Source organism: Harpia harpyja, chromosome 5, assembly GCF_026419915.1.
Source record: "Harpia harpyja isolate bHarHar1 chromosome 5, bHarHar1 primary haplotype, whole genome shotgun sequence".
Taxonomy (NCBI): domain Eukaryota; kingdom Metazoa; phylum Chordata; class Aves; order Accipitriformes; family Accipitridae; genus Harpia; species Harpia harpyja.
This window is the reverse complement of record NC_068944.1, coordinates 44,202,922-44,220,776: the sequence shown is the minus strand read 5'-3', so window position 1 is coordinate 44,220,776 and position 17,855 is coordinate 44,202,922. Positions and strand designations below refer to the sequence as shown.

At 39.2% G+C, this 17,855-nt stretch overlaps 1 protein-coding gene across 4 annotated transcripts in view; it reads left to right on the top strand.

The window, feature by feature from the left end:
- STAU2 (staufen double-stranded RNA binding protein 2) overlaps window positions 1-17,855 on the top strand; it is a 176,697-nt gene that overhangs the window by 98,957 nt on the left and 59,885 nt on the right. For 3 of the 4 annotated variants that reach the window (XM_052787584.1, XM_052787588.1, XM_052787585.1), the window contains exon 13: window positions 15,561-15,674. The exons of the other annotated variant lie outside the window; for it this stretch is intronic. In XM_052787584.1, the coding sequence (XP_052643544.1) occupies window positions 15,561-15,674 (114 nt within the window). The remainder of the gene's footprint in view (window positions 1-15,560; window positions 15,675-17,855) is intronic. 4 annotated transcript variants of the gene reach the window in all.

Here is a 17,855-nt window from a genome sequence, read left to right as displayed (position 1 = left end):
GTGAATCCCGATCCTGTTTTTACCCAAGATCTCTTTCTCTTTGACTAATAATTGCCCATGTGAACCTCATGAAGATCAACAAGGTCAAGTGCAAGGTCCTGCACATAGGTTGGGGCAATCCCAAGCACAAATACAGGCTGGGCAATGAGTGGATTAAGAACAGCCCTGCGGAGAAGGACTTGGGGGTATTAGTGGGTGAAAAACTGAGTATGAGCCAGCAATGTGCGCTCGCAGCCCAGAAAGTCAACCGTATCCTGGGCTGCATCAAAAGAAGAGTGACCAGCAGGTCGAGGGAGGTGGTTCTCCTCCTCTGTTCTGCTCTCATGAGACCCTACCCGGAGTACTGCGTTCAGCTCTGGGGTCCCCAACATAAGAAGGACATGGACTTGTTCAAGCAGGTCCAGAGGAGAGCCACAAAGATAATCAGGAGGCTGGAACACGTCTCCTATGAAGACAGGCTGAGACAGTTGGGGTTGTTCAGCCTGGAGAAGAGAAGGCTCCAGGGAGACTGTATAGCAGCTTTCCTGTACCTAAAAGGGGCCTATGAGAAAGCCAGAGAGGGACTTTTTACAAAGGCATGTAGTGATAGGACAAGGGGTAATGGCTTTAAACTGAAAGAGGGTAGATTTAGATTAAATGTAAGGAAGTTCTCTACTGTGAGGGTGGTGAGGCACTGGAACAGGTTGCCCAGAGAGGTTGTGTCTGGCCCATCCCTGGAAGTGTTCAAGGCCAGGTTGGATGGGGCTTTGAGCAACCTGGTCTAGTGGAAGTTGTCCTTGCCCATGGCAGGGGCTTGGAACTAGATGATCTTTAAGGTCTCTTCCAACCCACACCATTCTAAGATTGTATGATTCTATAATATCAAATTCACTGTCAGAACTTGTTGACAGTGTTCATGACAGTTAAATAGTTCCTGGTCTTTTTAATAATGAAGAGTTTGGGCCTGAAACTCTTTCTCAAGCAAATCTAGACACAGTCATGAAAATCAGATTTGAATTCAGTGGGAATTTTTAATACAAAAGGAATGAACAAGGGATTCAGGGTTAAGCCTGAAGGAAATAATTGAGATATAAATTATTATCACATCACAACTTTCGTATCTTGAAATTTGATGCAGTTGCCTTTATGTTCCTTCATTAACCTTTTGTGTCCAAGTATTATGACTCATTGATGATGGCTGAAATAACCATTTCAATTCAAAAGTTCTTTTCCAAAGCAGGTCACAATTAAGAAATGTTGCTTACTTAGTTAAATTAAAATTCATTAGACTTAACTAGATGGAAGCAGCTTTTCTTTTGTTAGTTCTTGTTCATTACATGACCCAGCAAAATATGCATACTTAATTTGCAAGAGCTCCCTGGGATTCTTGACATTAGCTATTTCCCTCCTTCTTTCTTACCTCTGAAGCTGTTTTTTACCTCAGTAAAGGCAACATCTTATCCCTTTTCAGTCTATCTTTTTCTCTTCCCACAGCAATCGGATTTTCTTCAATTGAAGTTTCATTGGTCTTTGCCAGCACATCAGGATATTTCTTTTTTATGATTTTCAGTATAACTTAGGCCTGGAAAACTAAGGCCAGATTGTTTACTTGTACAGGTTGTATCTCTGAAGGCAACAGATTGACACACCAGTTGTGGATTTGGGCAACAGGACTGCGCTTCGAAATTTTCCATAAACTTGTCACGTTCACAAAAAAAAGCCATGATAAATAAGAAGGCTACAGCAAGACATTTACCAGTATCTTGAGCTCTTGAAGAGCACATATCTCTGAACTAGCTTTGAAAATTGAAAGAATTCATTGGTACAGATTGCAAGGTTAGGGAAAAAAAAAGAAGGGAAAAAACCCCAAGCATTCCCCATTGACTCCAGATTCAAATAGCTACAGTAAAGGAAATTATGAGACTTTCTTTATTGTTCCGGTGAGTAGAAATAAGGTGAAAGCATTCTGAGAAAAGCTTGGTATCGCATCTCATTCTAAGCAGAATCTTCCTGCTGAGGAGGCCAATGGGCAGAAATGAAAACACACTAACCAAGAATGCTGTGATGGAGGTGAAAGCTTCAATAAAGGCCTTTGAAGCAGCACGTTAAAGTGAAGCTTCCATGGCTTCCCAGAAAATCAGTGGGCATTTCCTGTTTCTGGGTCTCTGATGGGCTATGGACTACCTTCCCATCCCAAATGTCCTGTCTCAGTTTTTACAACAGTCGAGCTTTTTGTTGTTGTTTTCACTTCCATTCCTCTTTCAGGATAGAAAGCAGCAACTTCCCTTTGCTTCTTTCAGCCTTTCTCATGGCTCACTGCTTTGCATAAAGTGGCCCTCCACTATGTCATTCACCTTCACTCTTCCTCCGTAGTTATCTACTGAGCCTACGCTACAAAAGTTTTAGTTAGAAGTTTAATTGTTTTGTGGTGATTTTGTTCAAGTGATCATTTATTTAGGGGTGAAATGGAGCTGAGCCGTGGTAAACTGAACAAAAACCAAACCATCTCATATGAGTCATGAATGGCTTATGTGATTTTCCTCAGATTCCCCCAAATCACTTTTGAGAAAAAAAAAAAAGTAAAGTTTTACTGTGTTTTGTGGGGAAGGGTTCTATGTACTGAATCTATTATAATGAATATAGTTGTAATTATAGTATTAGTTGTCAGAGAGAGTCTATTTTCAAAGTTCCCTGCAGAGGAATGAATCAAAAGGTATGTTTTAGCAAGTCTCCAGCAAAAGCCAATGACGGAGAGTGTAGCAAGTGCTAAAAAGTAGAATGTAAACCCAGATGATACTGTTCTGTGCTTGACCGTGTCAGCTGCAGAAAGGTTTGTGGCCACTGTCGCCTTGGGACTGGAACTAATGGGCTAGTTCTGGGGAGTACAAAAGTCTCATCACTCATTCAAATTAGAAAAACCAAACAATAATTAAAGGAAGCTTTTGAAATTATAGCATCAGGCTTCCTGGCATCATTAATGTAAAACGGATTTGAAGGCTATGTCAACAAACTGTTTTTATATAAATGCTTTCTTGAAGAAGATCTTATCTCCAAAAATCAGGAAAAATTAGGATATTAAAAAATGAAGATGTTTGTAGAATAATGTTAGTGAATACTTTTGAAATAAGGCTGTTAAAACAAATATTGCTTCATCCACATTTGGGGTCACCCCCCCCTATAATTCTATGTATATAACTGCATCTAGCCCCACCCCACCCCCCCGGCCAAGGCATCGGAGACTTCTTTCCCAGCAGAATTGACCAGACTGCAAATATTAGTGAAATTTTTCTAAAATAGTAGTGTACAGTCAGGCCCAGAGGTAACTGTGATCAGCTGATTTGCCTTAATTTTAACACTCAAAGGGTGGTGGGAATTAATGACATTTATATTTAAAAATAAGTACTCATGAAACCCCTTGAAGTAGCTTGAGAGTGACTGTGCTGCTGTGTATTATCAATACCAGCTTCTGCAAAACAAGCAGTGGAATCGGTCTTTTGGTTCCTGTCCCAGTGCCTTGGGTCTTAGTCAAGTTTACTAGCACTCTACCTGCTTATTGGTCAGATCGGTTTCTGTAAAATGATGTGTGGAATGATGTTGTGCTCTGTCATCACTGAAAGTATTGAAATCTGAGCTTTTGCAGAAGGGTATTTATTATCTTCCAGTGTGTTTGTACTATGCCATGCTCAATGACCAGTACAATAATCTCAACAGCAATGTTTGTCTCTTACCCACAGGGAGTTTAAACACCTTTAGAAATGGTTGACAAAGTCCTCATTATCTCAGTTTCTGTCTCTTCCGGATGCTTTTTTTTTTCTAATGTGAAGTTTGCACTTTCACCAATTACCAAACTATTGCCTGATGTTCAAACTCCTATAGACTTTGTTGTGGGTTAACCCTGGTGGGCAGCTTAAGCCCCACACAGCTGCTTGCTGACTCCCCTGCAGTGGAATGAGGGAAAGAATCAGAAAGGCATGAGTGAGAAAACTCATGGGTTGAGATCTGTGTGTGCAAGCAAAGCAAAACAAGGAGTTAATTCACTGCTTCCCATTGGCAGGCAGGTGTTCAGCCATATCCAGGAAAGCAGGGCTCCGTCACGTGTAATGGTTACTTGGGAACACAGATGTCATAACGCCGAGTGTACCCCCTTCCTCTTTCTTTGCCTAGCTTTTATTGCCAAGCAGGATGTCATAGGTGTGGGATATCCCTTGGGTCAGTTGGGGTCAGCTGTTCCGGCTGTGTCCCCTCCCAACTTCTTGCCCATCCCCAGCCTGCTTGCTGGCAGGGCAGTGTGAGAAGCAGAAAAGGCCTTGATGCTGTGCAAGCACTGCTGAGCAATAGCTAAAACATCGGTGTGTTATCAGTGCTGTTTTGGTCACAAAGCCAAAACTTAGCACTATACAAGCTTCTGTGAAGAAAATCAGCTCCATCCCAGCCAAAACTAGTATAATCTCCACCCCTTCTTCCATACCATTTACGTCATGCTCAGGACCCACACTATTCAATAGATCCTCATTACCCCCTACCCCCCGCGCTTCCCATCCTTTGATATATACACAGATATCATTCCCTTAGTCTATGGGTCACCGCTTTAAAAAGTCCACAAAATGTCCATTGAGTCCATTCAGTCCATGTTTACTCCATCTGTTATGGTGGACACTCAGGACAGGAGAAGTGGTGTATTGTGTGACGTTATTGGGCACCGAAGTCAGCTCAGGTTGCATCACTGCTGCACTTTCACGTCTTCTTGTGAGGCTTGTCTTCTGTTGGTTCAGATGGTACCTGCTATAGTAATTCCTATAACATGCAACTCAAACCCTGGGTTACAACAATTTAAAACTACATCCATTACAGTCTTCACCCCTTGTCCTGTTGGACTAGGCCGTAGGGTTTAACATTGCAACAAACTCCTCCCCCAGCCCCTTCTCCAGCATGGGCTTATCCACGGGCCCCTGGTGCCTTTGGGGTGTATATGCTCCGGTGTGGGCTTGTCCATGGGCCCCCATCCCTTAGGGATGTACCTGCTCCAGCATGACTTTAGCCATAGGCCACAGTCCCTTCTGGGGAGTACCTGCTCTGGCATGGACTACTCACTCCAGGGCCCCATACGCTTCTGGATGTGCCTGCTCCAGCATGCACTTACCCACAGTCACAGTCCCCTGGACTTGAGTTCCAGCCTGTCCAGTACAGCAGCACAGCAGCACAGGAACAGCAGTTCCCTGGCCATCTGCCAGCCCATTACTGTTATCAGTAAGTTCCCAGGCAGAGCAGAATAGGATGGTAAGGAGAATAGGAAACAGCAGAAGCAAAAAACAGCCACTAACAAGCACTAGACTCTAATCTACAGTGAAGCACGCAAGCCCCATGGCAAGCACAGGAGCCTGCCAATTAGTAGCTAAACAGCTATAAATTTGGTCTAGCATACTCTCATCAAATCTGTTTTTATCTCAAACCCCTCATGCCCCAGATTGGGTGCCAGAAGGGACTGTTAATGGGTTAAACCTGGTGGGCAGCTCAGCCCCATGCAGCCGCTCACTCACTGCCCTCCAGTGGGATGGGGGAGAGAATCAGGAGGGTAAAAGTGAGAAAACTCGTGGGTTGAGATAAAGACAGTTTAATAGGTAAAGCAAAAGCCACGCACGCAAGCAAAGCAAACCAAGGAATTCATTCACCACTTCGCATCAGCAGGCAGGTGTTCAGCCATCTCCAGGAAAGCAGGGCTCCATCACGCGTAACAGTTACTGGGGAAGAGAAACGCCATCACTCCGAACGACCCCCACCCTCCTTCTTCTTCCTCCATCTGTGTATGCTGAGCATGACGTCATATGGTCTGGAATATCCCTTTGGTCAGTTGGGGTCAGCTCTCCCAGCTGTGTCCCCTCCCAACTTCTTGTGCCCCCCCCAGCTACTCGCTGGTGGGGTAGGGTGAGAAGCAGAAAAGACCTTGACTCTGTGGAAGCACTGCTCAGCTATAGCTAAAACAGTGTGTTATCCACACTGGTTTGGTCACGAAGCCAAAACATAGTACTATACAAGCTACTACGAAGAAAATTATCTCCACCCCAGTCAAAACTAGTACAGCTTTTTATGATTCACTGGCATCTTTACAGTTGTGTGCCACTGGGCAGAAGTCAGGAAATAGGAGATCTTTTATCCATGTGAACTTACAGTCATTGTGCTCTGAAGAAAACTTACACCCTTTTATCAGGTTATTTGCTACAAAACTTCCCCATTTATTCAAGAAAACTACTATTTTTGTTGTATTAACAGGGAAAGAAGTTTCCTCCAAGGAAAGGCAGCAGGTCAGTCAGGATTCTATTGATAATTTTAGTGGCATCTCTGATTTGCACAACAGCAGGCTACCTGTTAATTGAGTCCTTGCTTGGCGCTTAGAAACTTGCAGGTGTCCTGCTACACTGAAAATCCACTTGACATTGAATGGCTATATTCTGTAGGAAAGGGCTTCAACATCTCCAAACCCTAATTTATACATGACTAGCCAAAAGTAAGAAAACATGTTGGGAATGTGAAATAGAGGGAGATAAAACAGAACAAGCTGATAGCAAGAATTGTTCTTGAAAGAGCAAGCTTCATGTAAAAATCAGAGTACCTGAACTTCATTGCATTCTGGTTTATAGGGTTTTTTTTTTAATCAACTAACTTCACAGGGAAGGTAGACATTGCCACAGCTGATGGCAGTGACCCAGGGTAGAGCTACAAGAAGTGGTTTTATCAGTTTCCATTTATTTCAGATATACTTCTGTGGACTGTAGACCATCTAGTCCATATTATCCTATTTTTGACCTCAAAGGAAGTTGAAATAGTGGTAGTCATTCTTCAGAAAAATGACTGTAACAATCATTCTAATATCAGTTTCCATAAGAAAAGGTATGCAGGTCTGGAAACCTAGCATATTCATTCACAAAGCATACTGCAGGAGGTAATATTTGCTGCAGGAAGAATGTTTCTGAATTAACTAAAAAGTATACAGAATTAGGAAAACAAATGCAAATCTAGCTACAAGGGGCAGTAAATTTTCTAACACGAGGTCTCCAACTACCTGGCTTCTGGCCAGAAATCTGTCTAAACTAGCTTTCTTCTATTCTGGCCATCGTTACCTCTCTTCCTCTTACAAGGAAGAAAGCCCTTTATTCAAGTGCTGCTGAAGTTTTGCTCTTCTTGCTTCCAAAATCAGCCAGGTGCTTCTTTTTTGTTTCAGTTTTTAAAAGGAAAGAAGGTAAATGGAGAATAACTGGCTAATGGCATTGTGTGGCTCCCCAGGTGTGGTGTGGATGTCACCTTGGTAACATTTTAGCTTTTCTCCTCAGTGTCTTGCAAATAACCATTAAAATCCTCTCACATATCCCTGCACATAACTTGGTCCATGGAAAAAATGTGAATTATATTTTCATAACCAATTTTAGGATTTAGGGGGGTTACGTATGAGAAAGTTTAAAAGCTGTCAGGATCTCTCAAAATACTGCAGCCAGCACTAAACGCACCGGGCCATATTCCCTGCCAAAATCTTTCTAAGTAAATCCTAACGTGACTTGATAACTTAGCTACGGACCTTGGCTTGGAATACAGCCAAAACTTTGAAAGACTGGAAGTTTCAGCTGGCAAAAATGTGAAGGTGCCATGGTGAATTCATAGTAGACTGGGGTTTAGCTTTAATTATAATAAGGGAACTCGGCTCTCAAGCAAAAACCCTTAAAAAGAGAAGCAACAAGAAAAGGTGAAGATGGAGAAAAGAGACAAGTTACAGTTTATTCCTCTCACTATGACCTGAGGCCAAGGTTTTCAGAGGTTTTTTTGGCTGTCGTCTCCTTCAGTCTCATTCAGAATTGGGAGCACAATGAAGCAGGGTAATTTTCAGAAGTGAAATGATTGTTTCTTGTTTTAATTAAAGAAGGGTGGTTCTTTCCACATACTGCCCTATATCTAGGTTAGTGCACAAAACCAGTGCCTGTATCAGCATCAGACTTTTCAGCAAACTCAGGCAGCTGGTTTTGTACTCGCGGTTTCACAGCGATCCTGTTCCCTCTTCATTCATGCAGCGTTTGGGGCTTTCACATGCAGTTTGTAAACAGAGAATGGTTAATGCTTGCTTCACTCTTCACTCCAGTGACAACCTTTGTAATGAAAGAGTGTACAGGAAAACATATTTCCATTGATGCTTTTGCTACAAAGTGATTTTAAACCCGAACTATTTTCTCTTTCAAAACTAACCAAGTTCCTCTCTCCCTTTAGTCAGTTGTTCAGGATGATACCTGAGACACAGGCTCCTCCACAAATGCTCCATACCATGGTCGTCCTCTGTGTACTTTACTAGCAGAACACAAACTCCCTCACCTCCCTTCTTTTTTTAGGCCATGTGATGAAAACAGGAGATCCCAGGGTTGCCAGTTTTTCATATTTCCTTTGCTTGTGAATTATAAAATTAATTTCAACTCCTCTTCTTGAAAATACAGTATTGACGTGAATGGATGAGAGGCAGACAAGTTGTTTCCACAAAAACCATGTCAGCTATAGCTTACATTATTTTGTAGTGCTTTGCAGTATTTTAATTTCTGAATAATTAATTTATTATTTTTTTATCATGGTTTTCTTACTCATTTTGGGGGGTGAAGATTGTATTCAGTGTTTTAACTCACTGAAGGTAAACTACTCTCTACTATGTCTACAAAAAAATACATATCTTAGTTATACAATAGAGGACGTGAACAGGGTAGCAAGGTGCTCTTCAATGTAAGTGTGATTTTTTACAGAAAGCCATGTCCAGTCTCCTGCTTTCAGCTTCCCTATCAGACAAACAGGTCTCTTTGCACTCTTGAATGCCAGCCATTGAAAATATGGTTACTTGCTTTGCATGTGCTCCACAGGAGCACTGTCTTTATAAATACATAGCTGGGTTAAGGTTTAACAGATAGAGGGTAAACAGTAAGCACCCTACTGTACCAATAAACCTGTACGCTCCTGCGACAGCAGCAGAGTTAGCTAATTTTCTCTTAATTAGAACCAAACATCACATCCAGAGGTAGGATAGACCCGGGTCTCCCTTGCTTGACTGAGCCAAACTTTCCAGATCTCCTGCATCACTGAAACAGGAGCTCTGAATTCAGAGAATATCTAAATAGCATGAAAAAAAGGACGTACAAGCTTCTTTGGCTCAGTTGATAAACTTGTTTTGCATTTAGCAAATATTTCATATATTCTCTCTGGGAACTGTATCAAGTAAGTTTTTTCACTCTTATTTGTACTTCACTTGTTTTTATAGATGTCAAGTGTCTGCCTTACTATAGTCAGGAACTTAAAATACTACGGCAGTAACCTGTGACAATGCCTTTGGTTTCCTTGTTGTTACCTATTTGTGGTACAGTAATGGTTATTTCTTAGTCTAAACCCTAGGACTGTATTTTAATGAAGATTTAAGGCAGTGATACAGCTGCTATTCAAACTCTGTAAAAGAGGGGAGCATGTTGGAATAGCTCAAGATTTACTGCTGAACTGTCAGTCTTTAAGCTACTGAGTGTCTATACCCTTCTGTGCAGTAGCTACGGTGGAAACTTTGCCCACTGCTGTGAAGCAGACACAGCGATTAATGAACCTGAGGCGCGCTAATCAAACATATGTTTTCTTGACACAATGATTGTGTTATATATCACATCCGAATGTACAGGCCTTTATCTTTCCTTAATGATCTAGCAAGGGGGCTTTTTTAAATGTGGGTGTTTTTCATGTACTCCTTAGATTTGTTCCACAGGGGGTGACCATTAAAAACATCTGACGGGCATGCAGTTAGCCAGCTCCCTGCTGAGATTAGTAAAATACTATATTTAGTAATCGCACTACATCAAGGAACTCCAGCATTGCAGGAAACAGTTTGATTCAATGCTTTTTTTCTGATTTTTTGAAATTATTTTTATTGTATGTCATATTTTTTCATCCAGGACAATTTTTTCCATGTCGGTCTTGGTTTTTTTGTTTATGCTTCAACTTTTTGTAAAAGACTTTGTTCATACAATGGGATTTTTTCCCAAATTTTATTTTTTTGTTTTTACTGTACTCCTGTTCTACTCTCGCAAATAATATATATGGAATTGTAAAGCGGGTAGTAAGAATGGAAAGTGGTATTCAGAATCTCTCTCGTGTTGTTCCATGTCTTAAAAGACTAATCTATTATTTGTTAGGAAAGCTCTATGGGTAATACAAGGTTTCATGCTTTTAAGAACTAGAATACTTAAAATACTGTGAAAGCTCCTAATATTGGCTTTGAGAAAATGGTTGAAATGAGCAAGTATACTTAATTTATTTTCGTGCCAGGAGTATTTCTTCACCAATAAATATGCATGAAACAGAGTCTGAGCTCAAACAAACAGGATTGTTGAAATTTTTTTTTAGTATATGACATGACTAAGAGTAGATGAGCAACAGGAAGAGGAAGATACAAGACCAATATGGAAAAGACAATCATTTCACCAGAAAGCTAAAGGAAAAAAAAAGTTTCATGACACTTGTCCAAGTCATAATTCCTACCTTAACATTGGATTTTTGAGCCCGTTCTGGTTTGCTTGTCACTGTAAATCCGGAGCAACCTATGTAAAATCTTGGAAATTATTCTGTAAATTCAGGTCTAAATTGGGTGCTTTCACTTTAAGGGGCAGATTTAAAGGAATACCATCCTTTGTTCTAACAAAATAGTCCAGGCTTGTCAATCCAGAAGATTTGTGTGTTGCTGAACATAATGGCATTTTATTACCTAGTTTATTTCTGTCTAGCATTCTAAGACTCCTGCTGATGCTTTGACTCAGAGTAGTTTTTGGTTTGGTAACATGAACTCCAGTGTCACAGATTACTTCTTTCTTTCAGTAATTCATATTATTTTTTTTTTAAGTTATTAAATGTTCAAGAAAGAACGTGTTTGGCCAGACAGAAGTTGTGTTTCAAACTGTGAACATCTAAGCAGTAGTGTGTGAAAATAGTAGCCTTTATTTTTGCTCCCCTCAGTCTCTTGTTAATGCACAGTTAGCTCGTTTCTAACAGTAGTTTAGTATATTATAGTTAAGCTTAAGTACTATGTAGTAATATAACAGGTCTCACCTTCCTCAGTTGTGAATCAGTAAACCATAGCCCTTGTTCGTGCAAAAGGGTGGATGTTCAAATTCAGAAGTGCCCACTGAAGACCAGCAGACTATCCTGTTCCTGAAGTTAGGGACATTGTATTTACAGGATAATTTCTGAAGATTAACTATGGCCATTTTCTGAAATTGCATATTGATCCACTGTGTTAAAGTAGCTTATTGCAAGACAAATCCTGCAATATTTTTACAGTTTCTGTCAGAACACTTGCACATAGCGAAGGGTATTATAATATAGATTCAAGAGACATCTTTGTATAAATATGAAAGAAATGGGAAATTTCCTGCTTTTGGAGCAGCATTATGGTAGAAGTTACCTTAGGCGTAATTTCTTATGCAGTTTTGTGCAGTGTAATTTAGTTTTTCCTTTGTAAAATAACGTATAAGGTTGAGAATTTGGGCTATGCTATTCCACATTCAGTTGTAACATTGTAAACATTCATCTTACATCTTCCTTTATGTGAAGCTATAAATGTCCAGCAAAATATTTGCACCTCTTCAGTAATTTAAAATATTAAAAACAAGGGCCAAACTTCAACATAGTTGTCAAATGGTTTCAGACCTTTGCATACATTTCTATATACATACACCAGTGAGTAGCACCCCTCCATACATACTCATACCATGCAGCTTGTTCCTGACTGAAGCAATCTGTGAAAAGGATATACAGTTGCATCTCGTGCGAATATCGAACATGAAAGCATACGTGCATGAGTAAATCCATGGCACGTACTTGTGGAAGAAAATACTTCTAGAATTTATTTCATTATTTTGATGCCCAGGATGCACTTTTTGTTTTACACATGGAGGTTTCATGCCCAGCCCACACAGCACAATGGAGGGCTGTGTTTGGGATTCCTGAGCTGGTTATACATGATTTATCTCAAGTACTTCACATATGCAGTTACCCAGGAGAAAAGCTAGCAGTGCTGTAAGGTTTTTCCAGTAAATGAACAGGCTCATTTAGAGTTATTGCCAGGATCTTCTTGTTGCACTGCTTTGTGCTGTGTAGACATACCTTGGAGGAGAATTACATGTAAATCACTCATAATAGTCGGAGGCTGGAGTCTTGCATTTTACTCAGAAACTTGCACAACCCTTACTACAGACATCTGTATCCTTGCCATTATTTTCTAACCAGATCCTAATGCTGTTGTATAAAATCTCTGCTTATATGTTATCCAAATAAAACATTCTGAATTTTAATAAGTGAAATTTCATTGCTGTTTAATCCTTAAAATTCACTGAGCTAATTTGTGAGTGTCCCTTAATTACAAAAAAATTGAAGCCTGAAAATTAGGTCCTGGACATAGATAGTAATTATTTTCATAACTCTCTTATTTTTACCTCCATAATAGGAAAGGGAAAATGACCAGCTGTGGTTAGGCCAGAGGCCTTAATGATGGGTTATAGTCACAGCACTGCCATTCACTCCTGCCAGTGCCGAGTGAATTTGGATGAGTCATTTAAAATCTGTCCACAAAGTGTCCTTACCTGCCTAACAGAGTTATTGTGGAGATGAACTGTAGTTAAGCACTCTTGACTCTTACAGCACTGAGGAACTTAGAAAAGTATTATTGTCATCGTGAATCTCAGTAATGGCCATGTCATCACCATTGGAGCACTTGTCCAGCCTTCAGTCACCACTCCTTGATCACAGATACTGAATCAAGTGTTTGCTGTGCCTTCACGTTCCCCTGCCTTAGATGATGTGACATTCTTAAACCAGTTCTATAGACATTCAAGTTCCTCCCATACTTAGTCATAATAGCATGGACATATAAACTGAAATATTTGCAACATACTGCTGGCTGAAAACCTAGAAGCATCTGCTGCTATTCGGACTATTTCATAACTATTCGACTACTACCATTTCTTTCTGAGTGCCTATTTTGGACATTCTGCTCAAATAGGTAAATACCTAGAACTCTTGGTTGACAAAAAAACCTAGACTTTGGATCATAGATCAAATTCGAAGAATAAAGAAATAAAACAGAGAGTTTGAGAATGTAGCAGCTGGATTGATAAATAACAAAACAGGATTATCAGGAAATTGTACATATGCATGCCAAATATAGAAGAAATCTGAATGTTTCTGCTGACTGCACAAATCTGTAGACTAGAGAGTTTTGATGAAAGGACAAAGTTTTATTCTGTCCCCCATTCAAAGTCCGGTCTTTTGGGTTTTATATCACTATTCATATCAGTAACATAGAAAGTGGGGGTTTGGGTTCAACTGAAGAGCTTCAACAGGGCAAGAGATAATTAGAGGACTGTTGCCCAAGAAATTACAAAGTAATGGCCTTGATATATTCAGATGTGGCCAAAAGTGCATCATGAAATTCCTTCAGGAAAGTTAAGCCTAGAAAGATACCAAAATTATGAATTTATTGCAATTTCAGTGTGGGACTCTAAATGGGGTATGGATCAAATCTGCTGGTGCAGATAATAGTGTCATGTAATACTAATCATAATTTTCCCTCTGGTTATCTCCTGTTCTTTCAGCTGGTTAGCCTTGCTTCATTAGTGAAGTGTAGCCTTATTCATATTATTCTCATTAAAAATAAGCCTACAAACATGCTATGCAGTTCAGAAAGTGCCATTTTTCCATTTCTCCATATGTGCTCTAAGACATGTACTTTTCTCAGTCACCAGATTTTGCCCCTTTTGCTATGTCATATTTGCAGTACAGAATCATCCTCTTGAGCTTTTCTGCCCTGTTTCTCCACATCTCATTCCCACAACACATACTCAGCAGAATATCTAGCTTGCAACCAGATACCACAGTTGTGGAAGCTTGATAAGTCCTTGTCATAACAGTAGTCTGTGACATTTGAAGAACTTCAGTTTATATTTGCAAGCCAAATTTCATACCTTTGTACCTCTTTCGATTAATCAAAGTTAACCCATTGTATATGTGAAGGGGCCTCTTGTGATTTCTAAGTAAGTAGTATGGCTTTTCTGGCAGAGAGCCACAAGCAATTTAGTAGGCACATATTGTGGGGGTTGAGAGGAAGAGAGACAGGGATAATCCAGAAAGCTTCAAGAAGGGCTGAGTGAAAACAATGTTTCTCTACACGGTACAAGAATTTTGCATTCTGTATCTTACTTTTGGCCACAGCAAAACTGTTTTGATGTGTTGTCAGTAAAGTAATTCTGAAATATAGCATTGACTTGGTTTTCCTCTCACTCAGCCAGTTTTGCACTGGTTTTGCTTCAGCTGTCATATTCCCTATTTGCACCTGTGGCAAGAAGAGTTAGGCACAGGGGATTTAATATGCACGGTGTACAATTAAGTATCATACATCACTAAATCATTTCCACAGGAATAACTCTAATATGGTTCCTAGTTGTCTTCAGAAATTAATTTAATTAACTAATTAATTAATTGGTTTAATATTGTAGCCTAAATGTCAAGATGAGGCTTTATCATGTAACTTTTGCCTGAGAGCTATACAGCTGTAAATAGATACTAACATAAAAGGTCTGTCTCCAGCAGAGCTGATCTCTCTTTCCATTTCTGACAGGGGTCACATAGCCAATGTAAATTACCACTATAAACTAAATTCCACCTCTCCTGTAGAACAAAGTGCTCAATCTGCCTGTCTAGAAGCCGGGAGCTATGCAGAGAACTGTAATATTTCAACAATTCAGCATGAGTGGCAACCTGTTCTTAATAATGAAACACTGGCAACATTTAATTTCATTTTATCTCAACATATCAAAATCCATCCTTTCTTTAGGGGATTTAAGAATTGTTTGAAAGGAACCTGAAGACAAGGAGAATAATTCAAGTAGAAACACTATCTTCTTCTGTATTTCATGCAAGATTCAGGTTCAACATTCACATCTTGACATCAGTAGGGAATTGGTTACTCTTAGAAAAGGATATCCTAGACATCTCAAGAAGAATGTGAATTCTTCTCCATTTTATCTGTCATTTTGATTTAATTACAAAATCAAATTCAAATATACAACATTAGCCATGTCAAAAAAGTTAGTGGAGTGTAGTAAAAATGGAATTACAATTAAAAAATTTAAAATACTGTTGCCAAGTTTTTGGAGGTATAATGATTTACATGGATGTTTTATAACTAAGCTACAAAATGCTGTTAAAAATGACATCTAGGCTGGAAACTATAACTTGAAACTGGATTCTTATAATTGTATAGATGCAGCATCTTGAATTCAGTCTCAAAGGTCTCAGAAACTGAAGAACACAGCACTTTAAAAACTATCTAACAGACATATCACAGAAAATTTGGCCCTAGTTCAGTATATGACTACCTAGAATATTTTACACACTCCTTGTTTTATATTAAAGATGAATTCAATGTAAATGTTTGGAATTCTTCTTACAAACTTGTTGAAAAGGGACAGTATTTTAGCATGACTCCCTTGTACAAACCTGGTGTTTAGCAGATTACGTATGTTATTCTGTTATAGGTACACTACAGTGATAGACAAAATGGCAAAGAGTGTATGACCTGTTTGACACTGTCTCCTGTGCAGATGACTTTCCAAGGTATCGGAAGCTCCATTGAAGCCAGCCATGACCAGGTATAATACCTTCACCCCACACTCTTGTAATTATATTAATATCTAGTAAGGCCAGAATGTCAGTATTAGTAAATTTTAAATTTCAACACAACTTGTGCTTTTCATATGGCATGTTCTTGTCACTGGGATTTGCCTATCTTGCCATAGTAAAATCCTGATTAGATCTTAAGAGTGACCTGAAAAGGAGACAAAACTATATTGCCTTTTACATATTTTTAAGACATATTAGGAAAGCCTGAAGAGCTTGCTTTGGTTTTAAAGTGAGGTTTCTGCAAAGATTTTGTTTGATTTTATGTATGTATCAGGTCTTGTCTATCCTATTTTTACTAGAAGATTACGGGTAGCTGGGAAAGCAGGGAGATGAAGCCATCATCTCTAGCCATCATCTGTCACAAGAAACTGGCATCTGAGAGGGGAAAGGGATTTTTAATCAGACTGTGTAAAACTTCCATTTTGTTTGGCTGTTCTTAAAATGTTTAATTCAAGCCTCTGGCGAAAAGCCAGGAGGAAAAAAAATCTCAATGTTAATCACTCATCACCCTGCTGCTTCAGATGGGAACTGAGGGGGATTTCAATTCTGGTCGTCTTGTCCTCCAACACTCTTATGTATAAAAGCAAAACAAGACTTTGATACTCCAAAAGTTTTAAAAGCAAAAAGGAAACAAGTAGAAGAAAACTTTAAACCAAACCTTGCACCTTTCAGATCTTCAGTAGACTGGAAAAAGTACCATTTTTATTTGCCTTTGCAGGCCATCTTTAAATTGTACTGTGTTCACATTTACCGTACATTTTATCAGACTCTATGAAAGATTCTCTAAGGAAAAAGGAAAAGTCATGTTAAGAATTATCAGAATTAGTTACTTTTGGGGAAAAGTTTCAGACACTCTTAGCCACATTTTCGATTGGTGGGTTTTTTTCATTGGAAGTTTCTGAGTTAGTTGTTAACATAAACTAAGCCCATTAGTTATTTACATAGTAACATGAGGATACTTCCTGTCCTTAAGTGTTTGGTGTTTTACAGTAATGGAGAGCTGTGGTAAGTCAGACCATACTTCAACATTCAATTCTCATCTCATCCAGCAACTTGTTTATGCTGTTCTAAAGTTGCTCTGTTTTTCTTTCAGTAAAGATCGCCTTTAGTTATAACTCAAATACAATATTTAGACATTTCAATGAATTTAAGGTGGTCCCTGTCAATTTGGTAACAACTACATTCTGGGCTACCAGCCAGCTTGGCCTTTGTCTTAGCATTTATTTAGGCTACAGTATGATATGTAAACAGAAAAAAGACTTTGTAAGCAAAAAGCACATTTAAGCAACCTGAATAATTATATATTTAAGACATCTAAATGAAAAAGTGTTATTGAGCCTGCAAAGTCAAGCACCTAGAAATTAGGAAATTGCAGATTATGTGCAGCATTAGTTTGATCCCAAGTGTACCCGTCCAGTGCTTCAAACAGGACATTCTAATGGGAGGAAAAAAAATAATGCATAAAATCACATAGATAAAGGTTGTATCCTAGCATATGCACAAATAGGTAGAATTACATTTGCTTGGGTCATTGTGTAGCTAGAATTTCCTAATCTTGCTTCAATTTGAAGTTTAAAAAATGTTCATCATTGCTTTTAGTTATGTAATTTTCCACAGGGTTCTTAAAAAGGAAAGAAAAATGTTTTGTCATTGCATGATGGCATGGTTGTTGCGTTACTGAACCCACATCAGTTGTGCAAATATTTCATCTGAGCTGAGAGCAAAAGAAAATAATCATCTAAAAGCCAAGTGCCAACCGGTGGGTCACAAAATAGATCCACATAGTGGACAGGCTTCACAAATTTCTGCTCGTCCCCTTCCTAAATATCAAAGGAATTCCACTTTCTAGGGAAGAAGGATGCTATTGACTGATTGTGTTTCATAAGGGGGGTGGCAGGACTGGATTGAAGCATTATTTGCCATCACCTGAAAAAAACAGAGAAAAATGAATCATTAGCAAACAAACAGAAAGCACATCAAGTGTTTGTCAGGCACTGGAATTAATTAATTAATGACAAAATTAGAGCTCTTAATGGACTAACTGAAAAAAAAAATCCCCTTTTCTTTCTTGTTCCTGTGTGATTGGTATGATTTTGCTTGTTTTTCTACAATTTTCCTCACAGCAGGTTTATTTGATACCGTTATTCTTC